We start from the raw sequence: 20,418 nt of genomic DNA on the forward strand, positions 1-20,418 counted from the left end.
ACTGAGAGGTGTCTGTCCCAAACCCTGACTCCTAAACTCATGTTATATCTACTGAGAGGTGTCTGTCCCAAACCCTGACTCCTAAACTTCATGTTATTATTGAGAGGTGTCTGTCCCAAACCCTGACTCCTAAACTTCATGTTATTATTGAGAGGTGTCTGTCCCAAACCCTGACTCCTAAACTTCATGTTATTATTGAGAGGTGTCTGTCCCAAACCCTGACTCCTAAACTTCATGTTATATCTACTGAGAGGTGTCTGTCCCAAACCCTGACTCCTAAACTCATGTTATATCTACTGAGAGGTGTCTGTCCCCAACCCTGACTCCTAAACTCATGTTATATCTACTGAGAGGTGTCTGTCCCAAACCCTGACTCCTAAACTCATGTTATATCTACTGAGAGGTGTCTGTCCCAAACCCTGACTCCTAAACTTCATGTTATTATTGAGAGGTGTCTGTCCCAAACCCTGACTCCTAAACTCATGTTATTATTGAGAGGTGTCTGTCCCAAACCCTGACTCCTAAACTCATGTTATTATTGAAAGGTGTCTGTCCCCAACCCTGACTCCTAAACTCATGTTATATCTACTGAGAGGTGTCTGTCCCAAACCCTGACTCCTAAACTACATGTTATATCTACTGAGAGGTGTCTGTCCCCAACCCTGACTCCTAAACTACATGTTATATCTACTGAGAGGTGTCTGTCCCAAACCCTGACTCCTAAACTCATGTTATATCTACTGAGAGGTGTCTGTCCCCAACCCTGACTCCTAAACTCATGTTATATCTACTGAGAGGTGTCTGTCCCAAACCCTGACTCCTAAACTCATGTTATATCTACTGAGAGGTGTCTGTCCCAAACCCTGACTCCTAAACTCATGTTATATCTAATGAGAGGTGTCTGTCCCAAACCCTGACTCCTAAACTTCATGTTATTATTGAGAGGTGTCTGTCCCAAACCCTGACTCCTAAACTCATGTTATTATTGAGAGGCGTCTGTCCCAAACCCTGACTCCTAAACTCATGTTATTATTGAAAGGTGTCTGTCCCCAACCCTGACTCCTAAACTACATGTTATATCTACTGAGAGGTGTCTGTCCCCAACCCTGACTCCTAAACTCATGTTATATCTACTGAGAGGTGTCTGTCCCAAACCCTGACTCCTAAACTTCATGTTATATCTACTGAGAGGTGTCTGTCCCAAACCCTGACTCCTAAACTCATGTTATATCTACTGAGAGGTGTCTGTCCCCAACCCTGACTCCTAAACTCATGTTATATCTACTGAGAGGTGTCTGTCCCCAACCCTGACTCCTAAACTCATGTTATATCTACTGAGAGGTGTCTGTCCCAAACCCTGACTCCTAAACTTCATGTTATATCTACTGAGAGGTGTCTGTCCCAAACCCTGACTCCTAAACTCATGTTATATCTACTGAGAGGTGTCTGTCCCAAACCCTGACTCCTAAACTTCATGTTATTATTGAGAGGTGTCTGTCCCAAACCCTGACTCCTAAACTTCATGTTATTATTGAGAGGTGTCTGTCCCAAACCCTGCCTCCTAAACTTCATGTTATATCTACTGAGAGGTGTCTGTCCCAAACCCTGACTCCTAAACTCATGTTATATCTACTGAGAGGTGTCTGTCCCAAACCCTGACTCCTAAACTCATGTTATATCTACTGAGAGGTGTCTGTCCCAAACCCTGACTCCTAAACTCATGTTATATCTACTGAGAGGCGTCTGTCCCAAACCCTGACTCCTAAACGCATGTTATATCTACTGAGAGGTGTCTGTCCCAAACCCTGACTCCTAAACTCATGTTATATCTACTGAGAGGTGTCTGTCCCAAACCCTGACTCCTAAACTCATGTTATATCTACTGAGAGGCGTCTGTCCCAAACCCTGACTCCTAAACTCATGTTATATCTACTGAGAGGTGTCTGTCCCCAACCCTGACTCCTAAACTCATATTATATCTACTGAGAGGCGTCTGTCCCCAACCCTGACTCCTAAACTCATGTTATATCTACTGAGAGGTGTCTGTCCCAAACCCTGACTCCTAAACTTCATGTTATATCTACTGAGAGGTGTCTGTCCCAAACCCTGACTCCTAAACTTCATGTTATATCTACTGAGAGGTGTCTGTCCCAAACCCTGACTCCTAAACTCATGTTATATCTACTGAGAGGTGTCTGTCCCAAACCCTGACGCCTAAACTCATGTTATATCTACTGAGAGGTGTCTGTCCCAAACCCTGACTCCTAAACTTCATGTTATATCTACTGAGAGGTGTCTGTCCCAAACCCTGACTCCTAAACTTCATGTTATATCTACTGAGAGGTGTCTGTCCCAAACCCTGACTCCTAAACTCATGTTATATCTACTGAGAGGTGTCTGTCCCAAACCCTGACTCCTAAACTCATGTTATATCTACTGAGAGGTGTCTGTCCCAAACCCTGACTCCTAAACTCATGTTATATCTACTGAGAGGTGTCTGTCCCAAACCCTGACTCCTAAACTCATGTTATATCTACTGAGAGGTGTCTGTCCCAAACCCTGACTCCTAAACTCATGTTATATCTACTGAGAGGTGTCTGTCCCAAACCCTGACTCCTAAACTCATGTTATATCTACTGAGAGGCGTCTGTCCCAAACCCTGACTCCTAAACGCATGTTATATCTACTGAGAGGTGTCTGTCCCAAACCCTGACTCCTAAACTCATGTTATATCTACTGAGAGGTGTCTGTCCCAAACCCTGACTCCTAAACTCATGTTATATCTACTGAGAGGCGTCTGTCCCAAACCCTGACTCCTAAACTCATGTTATATCTACTGAGAGGCGTCTGTCCCAAACCCTGACTCCTAAACTCATGTTATATCTACTGAGAGGCGTCTGTCCCAAACCCTGACTCCTAAACTCATGTTATATCTACTGAGAGGTGTCTGTCCCCAACCCTGACTCCTAAACTCATGTTATATCTACTGAGAGGTATCTGTCCCCAACCCTGACTCCTAAACTCATGTTATATCTACTGAGAGGTGTCTGTCCCAAACCCTGACTCCTAAACTCATGTTATATCTACTGAGAGCGTCTGTCCCCAACCCTGACTCCTAAACTCATGTTATATCTACTGAGAGGTGTCTGTCCCAAACCCTGACTCCTAAACTCATGTTATATCTACTGAGAGGTGTCTGTCCCAAACCCTGACTCCTAAACTCATGTTATATCTACTGAGAGGCGTCTGTCCCCAACGACAGGTCAAAACAACAGACAGAAATAGAGAGAATCAGCTCTGAACATGTTGTAAAGAGACTCGTAAAGAGTAGGGACGGAAAGAGAACGAACGGGGATCTCACAGAGAGAGCAGGTTTATTGTCAGAGCCTCACGGTGTGAGCCGTATAAAGACTAGAGACTATTTAAAGAGGAGGGACTGAGAACAAGAAGAGAGACCTCACGGTGTGAGCCGTATAAAGACTAGAGACTATTTAAAGAGGAGGGACTGAGAACAAGAAGAGAGACCTCACGGTGTGAGCCGTATAAAGACTAGAGACTATTTAAAGAGGAGGGACTGAGAACAAGAAGAGAGACCTCACGGTGTGAGCCGTATAAAGACTAGAGACTATTTAAAGAGGAGGGACTGAGAACAAGAAGAGAAGCCTCACGGTCGGTACTGAAGTCGTCTATCAGGATGATCTCCTGGATCAGAGAGGGAGGGCTCCTCATCAGGACACTGAGAGGGAGAGAAAAGGCAACATTAAGTCGGAGGGTCGATTCTTCATTGTGAAAGGCACAAAACGGTTCCTCACCTTTTGATGGTGCGGAGCAGGGTGGAGCGAGCTTCATTGTGGAAGGTGATGATGATGCTCGTAGGTGGAAGATTAGCGTCGTAATTCACGGAGGCACATCTACAAACATTTAAGAAGAAACATTGTTTTAGTAAAGTATTCACACCTACTGTGCATATTGTCCCGTTCACCCTGCACATGAAGGCAATACCACCATAAATCCTAACATATGGTTGCTTTTATAACTTTTTAAGTCACCTGTAGTGTCGTGTGTCTCTGATGGCCCGCTAGGAGCCCAGTCGGTCTGTGTGTAAGTCACCTGTAGCGTTGTGTGTCTCTGATGGCCCGCTAGGAGCCTAGTCGGTCTGTGTGTAAGTCACCTGTAGCGTCGTGTGTCTCTGATGGCCCGCTAGGAGCCCAGTCGGTCTGTGTGTAGTCACCTGTAGCGTCGTGTGTCTCTGATGACCCGCTAGGAGCCCAGTCGGTCTGTGTGTAGTCACCTGTAGTGTCGTGTGTCTCTGATGGCCCGCTAGGAGCCCAGTCGGTCTGTGTGTAGTCACCTGTAGCGTCGTGTGTCTCTGGTGACCCGCTAGGAGCCCAGTCGGTCTGTGTGTAAGTCACCTGTAGTGTCGTGTGTCTCTGATGACCCGCTAGGAGCCCAGTCGGTCTGTGTGTAGTCACCTGTAGTGTCGTGTGTCTCTGATGGCCCGCTAGGAGCCCAGTCGGTCTGTGTGTAGTCACCTGTAGTGTCGTGTGTCTCTGATGACCCGCTAGGAGCCCAGTCGGTCTGTGTGTAGTCACCTGTAGTGTCGTGTGTCTCTGATGACCCGCTAGGAGCCCAGTCGGTCTGTGTGTAGTCACCTGTAGTGTCGTGTGTCTCTGATGGCCCGCTAAGAGCCCAGTCGGTCTGTGTGTAGTCACCTGTAGTGTCGTGTGTCTCTGATGGCCCGCTCGGAGCCGAGTCGGTCGCTCTCAGCCAGGTTGAAGGCGTGGTCTCTGTAGGGGTCGTCTCCCGCCTTCAGCTGTTTCCCCAACAGGTACGCCTTCTCATCGAAACTCCCTATGAGCTGACCCTGCTGCGGCTCCGCCCGTGGGGACTGGGTCATCTGCAGGGGGAAGTAAGAGTTTAGATGTGGCAGCACACAGAGGTCAGGGGTCAAAACACAGGAAGCTGAGGTCAGAAGGAAAGATGAACTAGACTCTAATGGTATATGAACTAGAATCTGACTCTAATGGTATCTATATGAACTAGAATCTGACTCTAATGTTATCTGAACTAGAATCTGACTCTAATGTTATCTGAACTAGAATCTGACTCTAATGATATATGAACTAGAATCTGACTCTAATGGTATCTATATGAACTAGAATCTGACTCTAATGGTATCTATATGAACTAGAATCTGACTCTAATGGTATCTATATGAACTAGAATCTGACTCTAATGGTATCTATATGAACTAGAATCTGACTCTAATGGTATCTATATGAACTAGAATCTGACTCTAATGGTATCTATATGAACTAGAATCTGACTCTAATGGTATCTATATGAACTAGAATCTGACTCTAATGGTATCTATATGAACTAGAATCTGACTCTAATGGTATCTATATGAACTAGAATCTGACTCTAATGGTATCTATATGAACTAGAATCTGACTCTAATGATATCTATATGAACTAGAATCTGACTCTAATGGTATCTATATGAACTAGAATCTGACTCTAATGATATCTATATGAACTAGAATCTGACTCTAATGATATCTATATGAACTAGAATCTGACTCTAATGGTATCTATATGAACTAGAATCTGACTCTAATGATATCTATATGAACTAGAATCTGACTCTAATGATATCTATATGAACTAGAATCTGACTCTAATGATATCTATATGAACTAGAATCTGACTCTAATGATATCTATATGAACTAGAATCTGACTCTAATGATATCTCTAACTCTAACTGTAATCTTTAAACCCAGAGATTTCATCATAATGAGTGTTTCCATTCAACTTTAATAGAGAGACAGAGGACACAGAGGATGACAGAGAAACAGAGGACACAGAGGATGACAGAGAGACAGAGGACACAGAGGATGACAGAGAAACAGAGGACACAGAGGATGACAGAGAGACAGAGGACACAGAGGATGACAGAGAGAGAGAGACAGAGGACACAGAGGATGACAGAGAGAGAGAGACAGAGGACACAGAGGATGACAGAGAGAGAGACAGAGGACACAGAGGATGACAGAGAGAGAGACAGAGGACACAGGGGATGACCGAGAGAGAGACAGAGGACACAGAGGATGACAGAGAAACAGAGGACACAGAGGATGACAGAGAGACAGAGGACACAGAGGATGACAGAGAGAGAGAGACAGAGGACACAGAGGATGACAGAGAGAGAGACAGAGGACACAGAGGATGACAGAGAGAGAGACAGAGGACACAGAGTTGGTGTAGGAGTGAGGCTGAGAGGAAAATAAAGTGGAAGAGAGGAACGATGATGACACAGGTGATGAATCTTTGACGAAAAGGGGGAGACGTTGTCTGAGGGAAAGAGAGGATAGAATAGAAGAGGATAGGAAAGAGAACTGAGAGAGAACTGCATTCTTCAGTTCTGGGTTATTAATGGTCTGTCAGGGGAGAAGCTTAAGCTTAGAGCTCACCCACACACACACACACACGCTCACACACTCCTCACACCCACGCTCACACACGCTCACACACGCTCACACACGCTCACACACGCGCTCACACACTCACACACACCCACGCTCACACACATGCTCACACACACGCTCACACACACACACCTCACACACACGCTCACACACACGCTCACACACACACTCACACACAAGCTCACACACACACTCACACACACACTCACACACACACACCTCACACACACGCTCACACACACGCTCACACACACACTCACACACACACTCACACACACACACCTCACACACACGCTCACACACACGCTCACACACACACTCACACACACGCTCACACACACACTCACACACACGCTCACACACACGCTCACACACACGCTCACACACACACTCACACACACCTAGAGAACAGAACTCTCTCAGATTAACTCCCATCCAGGCACCTTCATGACCTCACTTTCCATTTCTCAGGAGACGAGAACAAACTGAGAGAATGTGTCCCAAATGGCCCCCTATTCCCTACATAGTGCACCAGGGGCCAAAGGGCTCTGGTGTAAAGTAGTGCACTATGTAGGGAATAGGGCTCTGGTCTAAAGTAGTGCACTATGTAGGGAATAGGGGGGCATTTATCCATATGAACTGCACTCTGACTGGAATCTTTAAATCCAGATATTTCAATATATGTGATGTCTACAGGGTCTCCTAGATACACAGGTGATGGGATGTCTACAGGGTCTCCTAGATACACAGATGATGGGATGTCTACAGGGTCTCCTAGATACACAGATGATGGGATGTCTACAGGGTCTCCTAGATACACAGATGATGGGATGTCTACAGGGTCTCCTAGATACACAGATGATGGGATGTCTACAGGGTCTCCTAGATACACAGATGATGGGATGTCTACAGGGTCTCCTAGATACACAGATGATGGGATGTCTACAGGGTATCCTAGATACACAGATGATGGGATGTCTACAGGGTCTCCTAGATACACAGAATGGGAAGAATGGATTTCCTTACTGTTTCCAGACACACACACACAGACACACACACAGACACACACAGACAGACTGACAGACACACACACACAGACAGACAGACAGACAGACAGACAGACAGACAGACAGACAGACAGACAGACAGACAGACAGACAGACAGACAGACAGACAGACAGACAGACAGACAGACAGACAGACAGACAGACAGACAGACAGACAGACAGACAGACAGACAGACAGACAGACAGACAGACTGCTATTACTAAGAACCCTAAATGAACAGAATTCCATGATTGGTGATCGCTCTCTACCCACCTCTATGGTCACGTGATTACAGATGGCCCTCGTGGTATGAGTGCCGTCTGTCTAAGTCTATGGTCAGGTATTTAAACGGGCAGGTTGGTCCTCACCTCTGTTTTGTTTGTGTGGGATTTAGGCCCCTAATAGTCAGGCCAAGCAGTCATTTATCTGTTTCCCTTTGCGACTTGTAGTTGGTAAGGACTTATGTTCATTGACATTTACACTTTGCATGTAGTAAATAGGCCTGTTTCATTATGATGTTTAAAAGGCCTGCTATTATTACACTGATCTATATTAAGCTTGGTCTCATGGTCTCATGGTTGTGACTCCCCTGGGGGATCTGGAGCCATCAAACCCAATTACAAGGAGGGCTCTTATGACCTAATTTCAATGGCCTGAGACTCACTGCCTTGTCAGACAACGTATTTATCCAGGGACTTGAAGTGACACTGCAACATTTACCAACCGGATATGCACAAATGGCACGCACACGCACGCACACACACACACACACACACACACACACACACACACACACACACACACACACACACACACACACACACACACACACACACACACACACACACACGCAATGAAGAGGAGGGGGTTCAGCTCAACACAGCATGGAGGAGGTGGGGGTTCAGCTCAACACAGCATGGAGGAGGTGGGGGTTCAGCTCAACACAGCATGGAGGAGGTGGGGGTTCAGCTCAACACAGCATGGAGGAGGTGGGGGTTCAGCTCAACACAGCATGGAGGAGGTGGGGGTTCAGCTCAACACAGCATGGAGGAGGTGGGGGTTCAGCTCAACACAGCATGGAGGAGGTGGGGGTTCAGCTCAACACAGCATGGAGGAGGTGGGGGGTTCAGCTCAACACAGCATGGAGGGGGAGGGGGTTGAGCTCAACACAGCATGGAGGGGGAGGGGGTTGAGCTCAACACAGCATGGAGGAGGTGGGGGTTCAGCTCAACACAGCATGGAGGAGGTGGGGGTTCAGTTCAACACAGCATGGAGGAGGTGGGGGTTCAGCTCAACACAGCATGGAGGAGGAGGGGGTTCAGCTCAACACAGCATGGAGGAGGTGGGGGTTCAGTTCAACACAGCATGGAGGAGGTGGGGGTTCAGCTCAACACAGCATGGAGGAGGTGGGGGTTCAGCTCAACACAGCATGGAGGAGGAGGGGGTTCAGCTCAACACAGCATGGAGGAGGTGGGGGTTCAGTTCAACACAGCATGGAGGAGGTGGGGGTTCAGCTCAACACAGCATGGAGGAGGTGGGGGTTCAGCTCAACACAGCATGGAGGAGGGGGGTTGAGCTCGAGATGGGGGGCGTTAAACTCAAAACAGCAATGAAGGGAGATGTGTGTGTGTGTGGGGGCGCTCATGGAAAAATAAATATAATGTAATGACGCTCCCATAACAAACTAAACTCAAATTACATTACAGCACTGTTACGATAACATCACTGAATCTAATTTAATACCATGGTTCCTAAAGAAAGAAAGAAAGAAAGAAAGAAAGAAAGAAAGAAAGAGAGAAAGAGAGAAAGAGAGAAAGAAAGAGAGAAAGAGAGAAAGAAAGAGAGAAAGAAAGAGAGAAAGAAAGAGAGAAAGAAAGAAAGAAAGAGAGAAAGAAAGAGAGAAAGAAAGAAAGAAAGAAAGAGAGAAAGAAAGAGAGAAAGAGAGAAAGAAAGAGAGAAAGAAAGAAAGAAAGAGAGAAAGAAAGAGAGAAAGAAAGAAAGAAAGAGAGAAAGAAAGAAAGAGAGAAAGAGAGAAAGAAAGAGAGAAAGAAAGAGAGAAAGAAAGAGAGAAAGAAAGAAAGAAAGAGAGAAAGAAAGAGAGAAAGAAAGAAAGAAAGAGAGAAAGAAAGAGAGAAAGAGAGAAAGAAAGAGAGAAAGAAAGAAAGAAAGAGAGAAAGAAAGAGAGAAAGAAAGAAAGAAAGAGAGAAAGAAAGAGAGAAAGAAAGAGAGAAAGAAAGAAAGAAAGAAAGAAAGAAAGAGAGAAAGAAAGAAAGAAAGAGAGAAAGAAAGAGAGAAAGAAAGAGAGAAAGAAAGAGAGAAAGAAAGAAAGAAAGAGAGAAAGAAAGAAAGAAAGGAGAAAGAAAGAGAGAAAGAAAGAGAGAAAGAAAGAAAGAAAGAGAGAAAGAAAGAAAGAAAGAGAGAAAGAAAGAAAGAGAGAAAGAAAGAAAGAAAGAGAGAAAGAAAGAAAGAAAGAGAGAAAGAAAGAGAGAAAGAAAGAGAGAAAGAAAGAGAGAAAGAAAGAAAGAAAGAAAGAAAGAAAGAGAGAAAGAAAGAAAGAAAGAGAGAAAGAAAGAAAGAAAGAGAGAAAGAAAGAGAGAAAGAAAGAGAGAAAGGAAGAGAGAAAGAAAGAGAGAAAGAAAGAGAGAAAGAAAGAGAGAAAGAAAGAAAGAAAGAAAGAAAGAAAGAAAGAAAGAGAGAAAGAAAGAGAGAAAGAAAGAGAGAAAGAAAGAGAGAAAGAAAGAGAGAAAGAAAGAAAGAAAGAAAGAAAGAAAGAAAGAAAGAAAGAAAGAAAGAGAGAAAGAAAGAAAGAAAGAGAGAAAGAAAGAGAGAAAGAAAGAGAGAAAGAAAGAAAGAGAGAAAGAAAGAAAGAGAGAAAGAAAGAGAGAAAGAAAGAGAGAAAGAAAGAAAGAGAGAAAGAAAGAGAGAAAGAAAGAGAGAAAGAAAGAGAGAAAGAAAGAGAGAAAGAAAGAGAGAAAGAAAGAGAGAAAGAAAGAAAGAGAGAAAGAAAGAGAGAAAGAAAGAGAGAAAGAAAGAAAGAGAGAAAGAAAGAGAGAAAGAAAGAGAGAAAGAAAGAAAGAAAGAAAGAGAGAAAGAAAGAAAGAAAGAAAGAAAGAAAGAAAGAAAGGAAGAAAAAAGTAGAAACTGTCTCACTGGCATTTTCCAGCCTTAACGCCATGTTTCGGGAATTCACCTGTCTTATATCAGCTCGCTTGCGCTCAGATGGGAGGTGTGGAAATATTTGAGGTGTGTCCTTAAAAAAATGATCCTAAGTGCTTTCAGGCAGAACTGAATTTTCAGAATTTCAGGCAGAACTGATAGGCATATTTGAAACCAACCAAAAACTGGGTTTAGGGGTAATTTTTTTATTTCACCTTTATTTAACCAGGTTGGCTAGTTGAGAACAAGTTCTCATTTGCAACTGCGACCTGGCCAAGATAAAGCATAGCAGTGTGAACAGACAACACAGAGTTACACATGGAGTAAACAATTAACAAGTCAATAACACAGTAGAAAAAAAGACAGTCTATATACATTGTGTGCAAAAGGCATGAGGAAGTAGGCGAATAATTACAATTTAGCAGATTAACACTGGAGTGATAAATGATCAGATGGTCATGTACAAGTAGAGATATTGGTGTGCAAAAGAGCAGAAAAGTAAATAAATAAAAACAGTATGGGGATGAGGTAAAATTGGGTGGGCTATTTACCGATAGACTATGTACAGCGGCAGCGATCGGTTAGCTGCTCAGATACTATGTACAGCTGTAGCGATCGGTTAGCCGCTCAGATACTATGTACAGCTGTAGCGATCGGTTAGCTGCTCAGATACTATGTACAGCTGTAGCGATCGGTTAGCTGCTCAGATACTATGTACAGCTGCAGCGATCGGTTAGCTGCTCAGATACTATGTACAGCTGCAGCGATCGGTTAGCCGCTCAGATACTATGTACAGCTGCAGCGATCGGTTAGCTGCTCAGATACTATGTACAGCTGCAGCGATCGGTTAGCTGCTCAGATACTATGTACAGCTGCAGCGATCAGTTAGCTGCTCAGATACTATGTACAGCTGCAGCGATCGGTTAGCCGCTCAGATAGCAGATGTTTGAAGTTGGTGAGGGAGATAAAAGTCTGGATGTGGTTGTGATGATATCAGGTTATGTACAACACCCAGGAGTTATGGATGTGGTTATGATGATATCAGGTTATATAGAACACCCAGGAGTTATGGATGTGGTTATGATGATATCAGGTTATATAGAACACCTTGGAGTTATGGATGTGGTTATGATGATATCAGGTTATATAGAACACCCAGGAGTTATGGATGTGGTTATGATGATATCAGGTTATATAGAACACCTAGGTTTTATGGATGTGGTTATGATGATATCAGGTTATGTACACCACCCAGGAGTTATGGATGTGGTTATGATGATATCAGGTTATATAGAACACCTTGGAGTTATGGATGTGGTTATGATGATATCAGGTTATATAGAACACCTAGGTGTTATGGATGTGGTTATGATGATATCAGGTTATATAGAACACCCAGGAGTTATGGATGTGGTTATGATGATATCAGGTTATATAGAACACCTAGGTTTTATGGATGTGGTTATGATGATATCAGGTTATATAGAACACCCAGGAGTTATGGATGTGGTTATGATGATATCAGGTTATGTACACCACCCAGGAGTTATGGATGTGGTTATGATGATATCAGGTTATATAGAACACCCAGGAGTTATGGATGTGGTTATGATGATATCAGGTTATGTACACCACCCAGGAGTTATGGATGTGGTTATGATGATATCAGGTTATATAGAACACCCAGGAGTTATGGATGTGGTTATGATGATATCAGGTTATATAGAACACCCAGGAGTTATGGATGTGGTTATGATGATATCAGGTTATATAGAACACCCAGGAGTTATGGATGTGGTTATGATGATATCAGGTTATGTACACCACCCAGGAGTTATGGATGTGGTTATGATGATATCAGGTTATATAGAACACCCAGGAGTTATGGATGTGGTTATGATGATATCAGGTTATGTAGAACACCCAGGAGTTATGGATGTGGTTATGATGATATCAGGTTATATAGAACACCCAGGAGTTATGGATGTGGTTATGATGATATCAGGTTATATAGAACACCCAGGAGTTATGGATGTGGAAATAAAAGTCTCCAAGTCTTTGCAGATAGTTATGTTATGAATTTCGACAGCGGAAACTCAGCCTATCCAGCCATGACGCACACTGCCCATATGAACATGGAACAAGAGTAGCCTAATGTGCCTGTATACTTCCTAGTTAGAAACATATGTCATTTCCTATTTTTTTTTTTTTTTTTATAAAAACCAAGCATTGCCCCCCTCCTCTAAATTAAAGTTGCCCAATGCAATCGCGAAGTAGTCAATACTGGCTCCTGAGACCACTAGGAAATAAATAGTAAATCACCAGAGCTTTATTAAAATATAAAGTTTGAGAGGGGTAAAACAGTGAGCTGACATTCCCTTTTTATCTTTGTAGGCTGGCCCACATTATTTTAGCCATGCAGATCGGGTTTTGGACGTGCTGTAAAACCCCCTCCAAGATGTAGGCCACGTGTCCATCGTGAAACGAGGGATGAGAACCTCGGTGAATTGAGGCGAACCTGATATTTAGAAGTTATCTGTAGCCTGTTCAAATGGCTTGTTTTCCGTTGTATATGTTCAAAACCCAAGCCCTCCTTTAGGCCTACTATAAATAACACTAACAGCAACGCGTGTCTTTATTCTGTCGATTTTATTATTGTTTTTCATTCGGTTTTATTACAACCAAACGTATTAGAATGATTCCCCATCCTGGTTTTATGGGGACAACGTCCGCGGCGCGCTTGCAATTCAACTTCTGGAGATGTGTGAATGAGATCTGATCTGTAAAGTGGTTCCGATTATGTTAAAAAAAAAACACAGGTGTATTGGGGAGCAGTGGAACGGTGAGCGGACATTATCTCTATTCATATAGGATCTTTGTCCAGCTACCGTGGAAAGTTTGGATGTGCGTAAAACCCTCCATAGTCTGCATTGTTTTAATATTTTATGCCCACGGAGAGAAATGATGGGGCCTGTAAATGTGACATAGCCTATTTACAACACGTTTTTATTTTGTTTAGAATTTGATTATAATTATTTATTCTCTTTTTAGGCCTGATCAATAATTCATTGAATCTTGCTTATTGACCATTTTTGGCATGCCCACGCTAAGCCATAACGTCATTTACAGTAGGCCTAGTCCCTATATCAATATCAGTGTGAACGTTATTGAAGACATGCTGACAACAATGTGGACTGTAAAATGGGTTCAAGTTAACGTATTTAGCAAATAAAGGTCTACATTTTATTATTTCGTTTCTGTAAGCCATTTAACAAACTATAAATGGACTAACATTGGAATTGGAGTTGATTCCACGGCGATACATAAAACACCGCAAATCCCCGACTTGAAGCAACCACGTATTTCGCTACGGAGAGCACGTTCTGATTGGCCATTGAAAGGACTAAGCCTCAACACAGCCACAACTTGTTTATTCATCAAAACACTGCCCCTTTTTGCGCCAACGCCAGCAAGTTGCACGGATCATTTTCATAGAGAAAATAGTTCAAATATTTCTGTAACTCTCCTAAACCTACAGCGCTATCGCCTTGGGACAGATGTACCATTGCGTTAGGTTTGTTCAAATAGAGCCCGTTGTCTGTTTGGGAGAGTTGTCATCGGCTGACGGCGGGAAATGGAATTGGGGACCCCAACTATAACGTCTTCTTAAAATGTTTGAATGATGATGAAGACAGGAATAAAGGCGAGGTTACACACTAACCAGAGATATTTGGTCTAATTCCTTGCCATAACTGTATCCTAGGGACTCATGATGGGGCATAAAGTCATCCTGAATGATGTCAGGAACCCCTGGTTGTCGAGGGCACCCTGTTGTCATGGAACATCACAGAGAGCACAAGGTGGTGTTCCATTCTATATTGTAGACACACTAATGGAATGTTCAGGATTAGGATTGGGTGGGTTAGGTGTTAGGGTTACGGTTTGGGGTTAAGGTTAGGTGTTAGGGTTAAGGTTTGGGGTTAAGGTTAGGTGTTAGGGTTAAGGTTAAGGTTAGGTGTTAGGGTTACGGTTTGGGGTTAAGGTTAGGTGTTAGGGTTACGGTTTGGGGTTAAGGTTAAGTGTTAGGGTTACGGTTTGGGGTTAAGGTTAGGCCTGTTATTGTTATGGTTTGGGGTTAAGGTTAGGTGTTGGGGTTAAGGTTATGTGTTAGGGTTACGGTTTGGGATTAAGGTTAGGTTTTGGGGTTAAGGTTAGGTGTTAGGGTTACGGTTTGGGGTTAAGGTTAAGGTTAGGTGTTAGGGTTACAGTTTGGGGTTAAGGTTAGGCCTGTTAGGGTTACGGTTTGGGTTTAAGGTTAGGTGTTAGGGTTACGGTTAGGTGTTAGGGTTACGGTTTGGGGTTAATGCACCTTGGAAATCCTTAATGCACCTTGGAAAGCACCTAACCTTAATGCACCTTGGAAAGCACCTAACCTTAATGCACCTAACCTTAATGCACCTTGGAAAGCACCTAACCTTAAGGTTAGGTGCCTTCCAAGGTGCATTAAGGTTAGGTGCTTTCCAAGGTGCATTAAGGTTAGGTGCTTTCCAAGGTGCATTAAGGTTAGGTGCATTAATGCACCTTGGAAAGTACCTAACCTTAATGCACCTAACCTTAATGCACCTTGGAAAGCACCTAACCTTAATGCACCTTGGAAAGCACCTAACCTTAATGCACCTTGGAAAGCACCTAACCTTAATGCACCTTGGAAAGCACCTAACCTTAATGCACATTGGAAAGCACCTAACCTTAATGCACCTTGGAAAGCACCTAACCTTAATGCACCTTGGAAAGCACCTAACCTTAATGCACCTTGGAAAGCACCTAACCTTAATGCACCTAACCTTAATGCACCTTGGAAAGCACCTAGCCTTAATGCACCTAACCTTAATGCACCTTGGAAAGCACCTAACCTTAATGCACCTTGGAAAGCACCTAACCTTAATGCACCTTGGAAAGCACCTAACCTTAATGCACCTAACCTTAATGCACCTTGGAAAGCACCTAACCTTAATGCACCTTGGAAAGCACCTAACCTTAATGCACCTTGGAAAGCACCTAACCTTAATGCACCTTGGAAAGCACCTAACCTTAATGCACCTAACCTTAATGCACCTTGGAAAGCACCTAACCTTAATGCACCTTGGAAAGCACCTAACCTTAATGCACCTAACCTTAATGCACCTTGGAAAGCACCTAACCTTAATGCACCTAACCTTAATGCACCTTGGAAAGCACCTAACCTTAATGCACCTAACCTTAATGCACCTTGGAAAGCACCTAACTTTATTGCAACTTGGAATATTACTGTTCACCCCTACAATTGTTTTTATTGATGGGCCCAGCCACTCTTTGATGGTGCTCTGCATGTGCAATTAACAGCAGATGTTTTCCACACAAGTCATTGTAAAACGAAAACTCAGATGTGATTGTGCTATTGTTTTTTTACTACAGTTAGGTCTACAAAACACTGAGATCATAGAACATAGTACCATATGTTTGCTTCATGGTTTACCTCATCTGGGGGTGGCAGGGTAGCCTAGTGGTTAGAGCGTTGGACTAGTAACAGGAAGGTTGCAAGTTCAAGCCCCCGAGCTGACAAGTTACAAATCTGCCGTTCTGCCCCTGAACAGGCAGTTAACCCACTGTTCCTAGGCCGTCATTGAAAATAAGAATTTGTTCTTGACTGACTTGCCTAGTTAAATAAATACAATTTTAAAAATGTGGGAAACTCGTACCTCACAACCTGCTCCCTTTCTCCATATTGAGACTGAAGCATATTATATAGCCTTCTCCCTTTCTCCATATATGCAGACTGAAGCATATTATATAGCCTTCTCCCTTTCTCCATATATGCAGACTGAAGCATATTATATAGCCTTCTCCCTTTCTCCATATTGAGACTGAAGCATATTATATAGCCTTCTCCCTTTCTCCATATTGAGACTGAAGCATATTATATAGCCTTCTCCCTTTCTCCATATTGAGACTGAACCACATTATATAGCCTTCTCCCTTTCTCCATATTGAGACTGAAGCATATTATATAGCCTGCTCCCTTTCTCCATATTGAGACTGAAGCATATTATATAGCCTTCTCCCTTTCTCCATATTGAGACTGAAGCATATTATATAGCCTTCTCCCTTTCTCCATATTGAGACTGAAGCATATTATATAGCCTGCTCCCTTTCTCCATATTGAGACTGAAGCATATTATATAGCCTGCTCCCTTTCTCCATATTGAGACTGAAGCATATTATATAGCCTTCTCCCTTTCTCCATATTGAGACTGAAGCATATTATATAGCCTGCTCCCTTTCTCCATATTGAGACTGAAGCATATTATATAGCCTGCTCCCTTTCTCCATATTGAGACTGAAGCATATTATATAGCCTTCTCCCTTTCTCCATATTGAGACTGAAGCATATTATATAGCCTTCTCCCTTTCTCCATATTGAGACTGAAGCATATTATATAGCCTTCTCCCTTTCTCCATATTGAGACTGAAGCATATTATATAGCCTTCTCCCTTTCTCCATATTGAGACTGAAACATATTATATAGCCTGCTCCCTTTCTCCATATTGAGACTGAAGCATATTATATAGCCTGCTCCCTTTCTCCATATTGAGACTGAAGCATATTATATAGCCTTCTCCCTTTCTCCATATTGAGACTGAAGCATATTATATAGCCTTCTCCCTTTCTCCATATTGAGACTGAAGCATATTATATAGCCTTCTCCCTTTCTCCATATATGCAGACTGGAGCATATTATATAGCCTTCTCCCTTTCTCCATATTGAGACTGAAGCATATTATATAGCCTTCTCCCTTTCTCCATATTGAGACTGAAGCATATTATATAGCCTTCTCCCTTTCTCCATATTGAGACTGAAGCATATTATATAGCCTTCTCCCTTTCTCCATATTGAGACTGAAGCATATTATATAGCCTTCTCCCTTTCTCCATATTGAGACTGAAGCATATTATATAGCCTTCTCCCTTTCTCCATATATGCAGACTGGAGCATATTATATAGCCTTCTCCCTTTCTCCATATTGAGACTGAAGCATATTATATAGCCTTCTCCCTTTCTCCATATTGAGACTGAACCACATTATATAGCCTTCTCCCTTTCTCCATATTGAGACTGAACCACATTATATAGCCTTCTCCCTTTCTCCATATTGAGACTGAACCACATTATATAGCCTTCTCCCTTTCTCCATATATGCAGACTGAAGCATATTATATAGCCATCTCCCTTTCTCCATATATGCAGACTGAAGCATATTATATAGCCATCTCCCTTTCTCCATATATGCAGACTGAAGCATATTATATAGCCATCTCCCTTTCTCCATATATGCAGACTGAAGCATATTATATAGCCATCTCCCTTTCTCCATATATGCAGACTGAAGCATATTATATAGCTTGGGTGGCCTATTGACTTTACAGTGGTATAGGCCTTCATCTACAACCTCTTCATATTTTCTCCAGTCACAATGAAATACATTGGCACCTATGAAAGCTACTGGGAGGACTAGGGGCCACATCAGCACGTGGGTCTTTCTTCCAATGCGTGAGCCACTAAGCACAGCTGACTGGATTTCATTGATCTAGTAAAAACTATCCCAAGGTAAGTGTTCCGTTTCTTGGAGCACTCGTCCCGAAGTTTACTCGTTTTACAGCTCCATCAAGAACCTGTTATAAATATTCCATTCATAGTTATGATTTTTTTTAAACTGTCAGGAATTATAGGCCGCAAAAAATAAACACTCTGATTGGTTCATGAGAAACAAAGTGAAGAACACGTGAAGCTTCTTGAGAATAGATGATTGGTCCTGAAGAGAACATGTCATTCTTTTCCCATAGGTCAGAGGCCTAATAGGCATTAACCTGAGTAGATGATATGAAAACTGACAGTGAAATCCTAAAACAGGTTTTTTCAGGTGGACAGGTTTGGGTAGGTTACTTTCTAAAGGCAATCCGTTCCTCCCCAACCCTGGAGGTGGGCCTATAAAATATGTCAAGAATTCCCAATGGCATGTCCACGAGCCCGTAGAGCAGTGATTTTCCATGCACCCCTAGACACACGGAGCGATAAGACCCGGGAAAGAGCTCTATCACATCTAGACAAAGGAAATAGACGCCAAAAGAAATAAACGCGTCAAACGGAGAAAGAAGAGAAAGATCATCCATCCCTGAACCGTCTCTGTAAAGGCTACAGACCTACATTTTGTCCTCCACCCCATATGCCATATTTGTATCTAAATGTTCAATGGGTCTCGGGTTATATCGCAGAGAATATGCTCTAGATTCTGCAACACAGTCATAACAGTTGCATATCTACGCTCCAGACGGTGGCTACCCGCGGACGGCTCGGCTCTCAGGGCTAGCTCGGTTTGCTCCCTCATCCTTCAGAGTCTTACGGAAAGCCTCTTATGGGTTATTCGGGTCCTGTGGCAGCCTTTGACCAAAGGGCAATGGACGAGAGGGAAACGCATACAAATAACGCATAATGCAACTCAGAAAAAACATAGGCTATTTAGAGCTCAGTTTAAGTGTATGAAATGGACCACAGCGTCGACGCACAGGTTCTTTGCGTCAAATACATTCAGGCAGCATAGGTTTAGTGTGGAGGTGGGTGAACAGTACCTCCAGCTGTGCATCACAACACAGATTACCCAACGCACATCAACATGAAACACACCCACCCCTCCCTGACTATGCTGTGCCAGGCTGTCTGTGCTGTGCGGCGAGCTGCAGTCTCACACAGCCAGCCGCTTTCCTTCCAGCAGAGAGAGAGAGAGCGCCGCAGCGCAGTCTGTCGCTCTTCCCTTATCTATCACTGTTCTCTCTATCAACAAATCCAGCTCCGCTACTCTCAACCTGTCACTTACGATTAGCGGAATGGTCCTGTGACTGTCATCTCGGTGGATGTCAGGTCGCCCGGCATGGCTCCTGCTGTCCCCGACGCGGGGTTGCGAGGCCGAGGACGGGGATGATGTGTGCGGCTTATTGTCCTGCCACAGGTAATAAAATGTTCCCAGGATCCACGCTACAGTCAAGATTGCGATGGCGTTGGCCCGTATCCTGCGCATTGTGAGCCCATAAGGAGAGCTCCGTCCCTCGGAGATATGCCCAGATGGTTCAGGTTCGGTCGGTGTTCTGCTGGATCAGAAGACCGAGCGGGAGGAGGAGAGTTGGTGATGGCTCCGCACCGCAGCAAACAGCCTCCGAGCTATTCTGATGGAGAGAACGAGCGGTCCCTATGCAGGGATTTGCGCACTCACAGAGCCGTGCGCGGTCCTAACGCCGAGAGGTTCCTTCCGAGATGTCGTCACCCACTGGCTGCTGCGCTAAGCTGCTAAAGTCTGGCTGCATTACGCACAGATTTTCTCCGTTTGGTTTCTGTTAGAATAGACACTCATCGTACAATTTACATAAATAAAAGAGACAACCCTGACTAAACAAGGATGACAGGATTATTTGTCTCTAATGTGGTTTTAATAAATAGCCTATTTGGCAAACTCCACCAAGCAAATCAGGTCAACTAAAACGATCAAGGAGGCAAAACTGAATTACTGTTTTGGATTGTCTTCCTTCTATGTTCACAAGGGAAATTCTCTCTATTCCTTTGAGAGAAAAAAATATATATATTTGCAATGTTGACGGACATCTCTGACTTTTGTGGCCTTCAGAATATTACTCACAG

At 43.5% G+C, this 20,418-nt stretch overlaps 1 protein-coding gene across 1 annotated transcript in view; it reads right to left on the reverse strand.

Moving 5' to 3' along the window:
* Positions 1–19,993, reverse strand: part of LOC121847760 (polypeptide N-acetylgalactosaminyltransferase 16-like) — a 132,160-nt gene extending 112,167 nt beyond the window's left edge. The window contains exons 1-4 of the mRNA XM_042330370.1: positions 19,604–19,993; positions 4,713–4,897; positions 3,813–3,911; positions 3,669–3,736 (exon numbers count right to left, since the gene is read on the reverse strand). Of these exons, the coding sequence (XP_042186304.1) occupies positions 3,669–3,736; positions 3,813–3,911; positions 4,713–4,897; positions 19,604–19,804 (553 nt within the window). The 5' untranslated portion in view covers positions 19,805–19,993. The remainder of the gene's footprint in view (positions 1–3,668; positions 3,737–3,812; positions 3,912–4,712; positions 4,898–19,603) is intronic.
* Positions 19,994–20,418: the final 425 nt, after the last annotated feature.

The sequence above is a fragment of the Oncorhynchus tshawytscha genome, linkage group LG11 (genome assembly GCF_018296145.1).
Source record: "Oncorhynchus tshawytscha isolate Ot180627B linkage group LG11, Otsh_v2.0, whole genome shotgun sequence".
Taxonomy (NCBI): domain Eukaryota; kingdom Metazoa; phylum Chordata; class Actinopteri; order Salmoniformes; family Salmonidae; genus Oncorhynchus; species Oncorhynchus tshawytscha.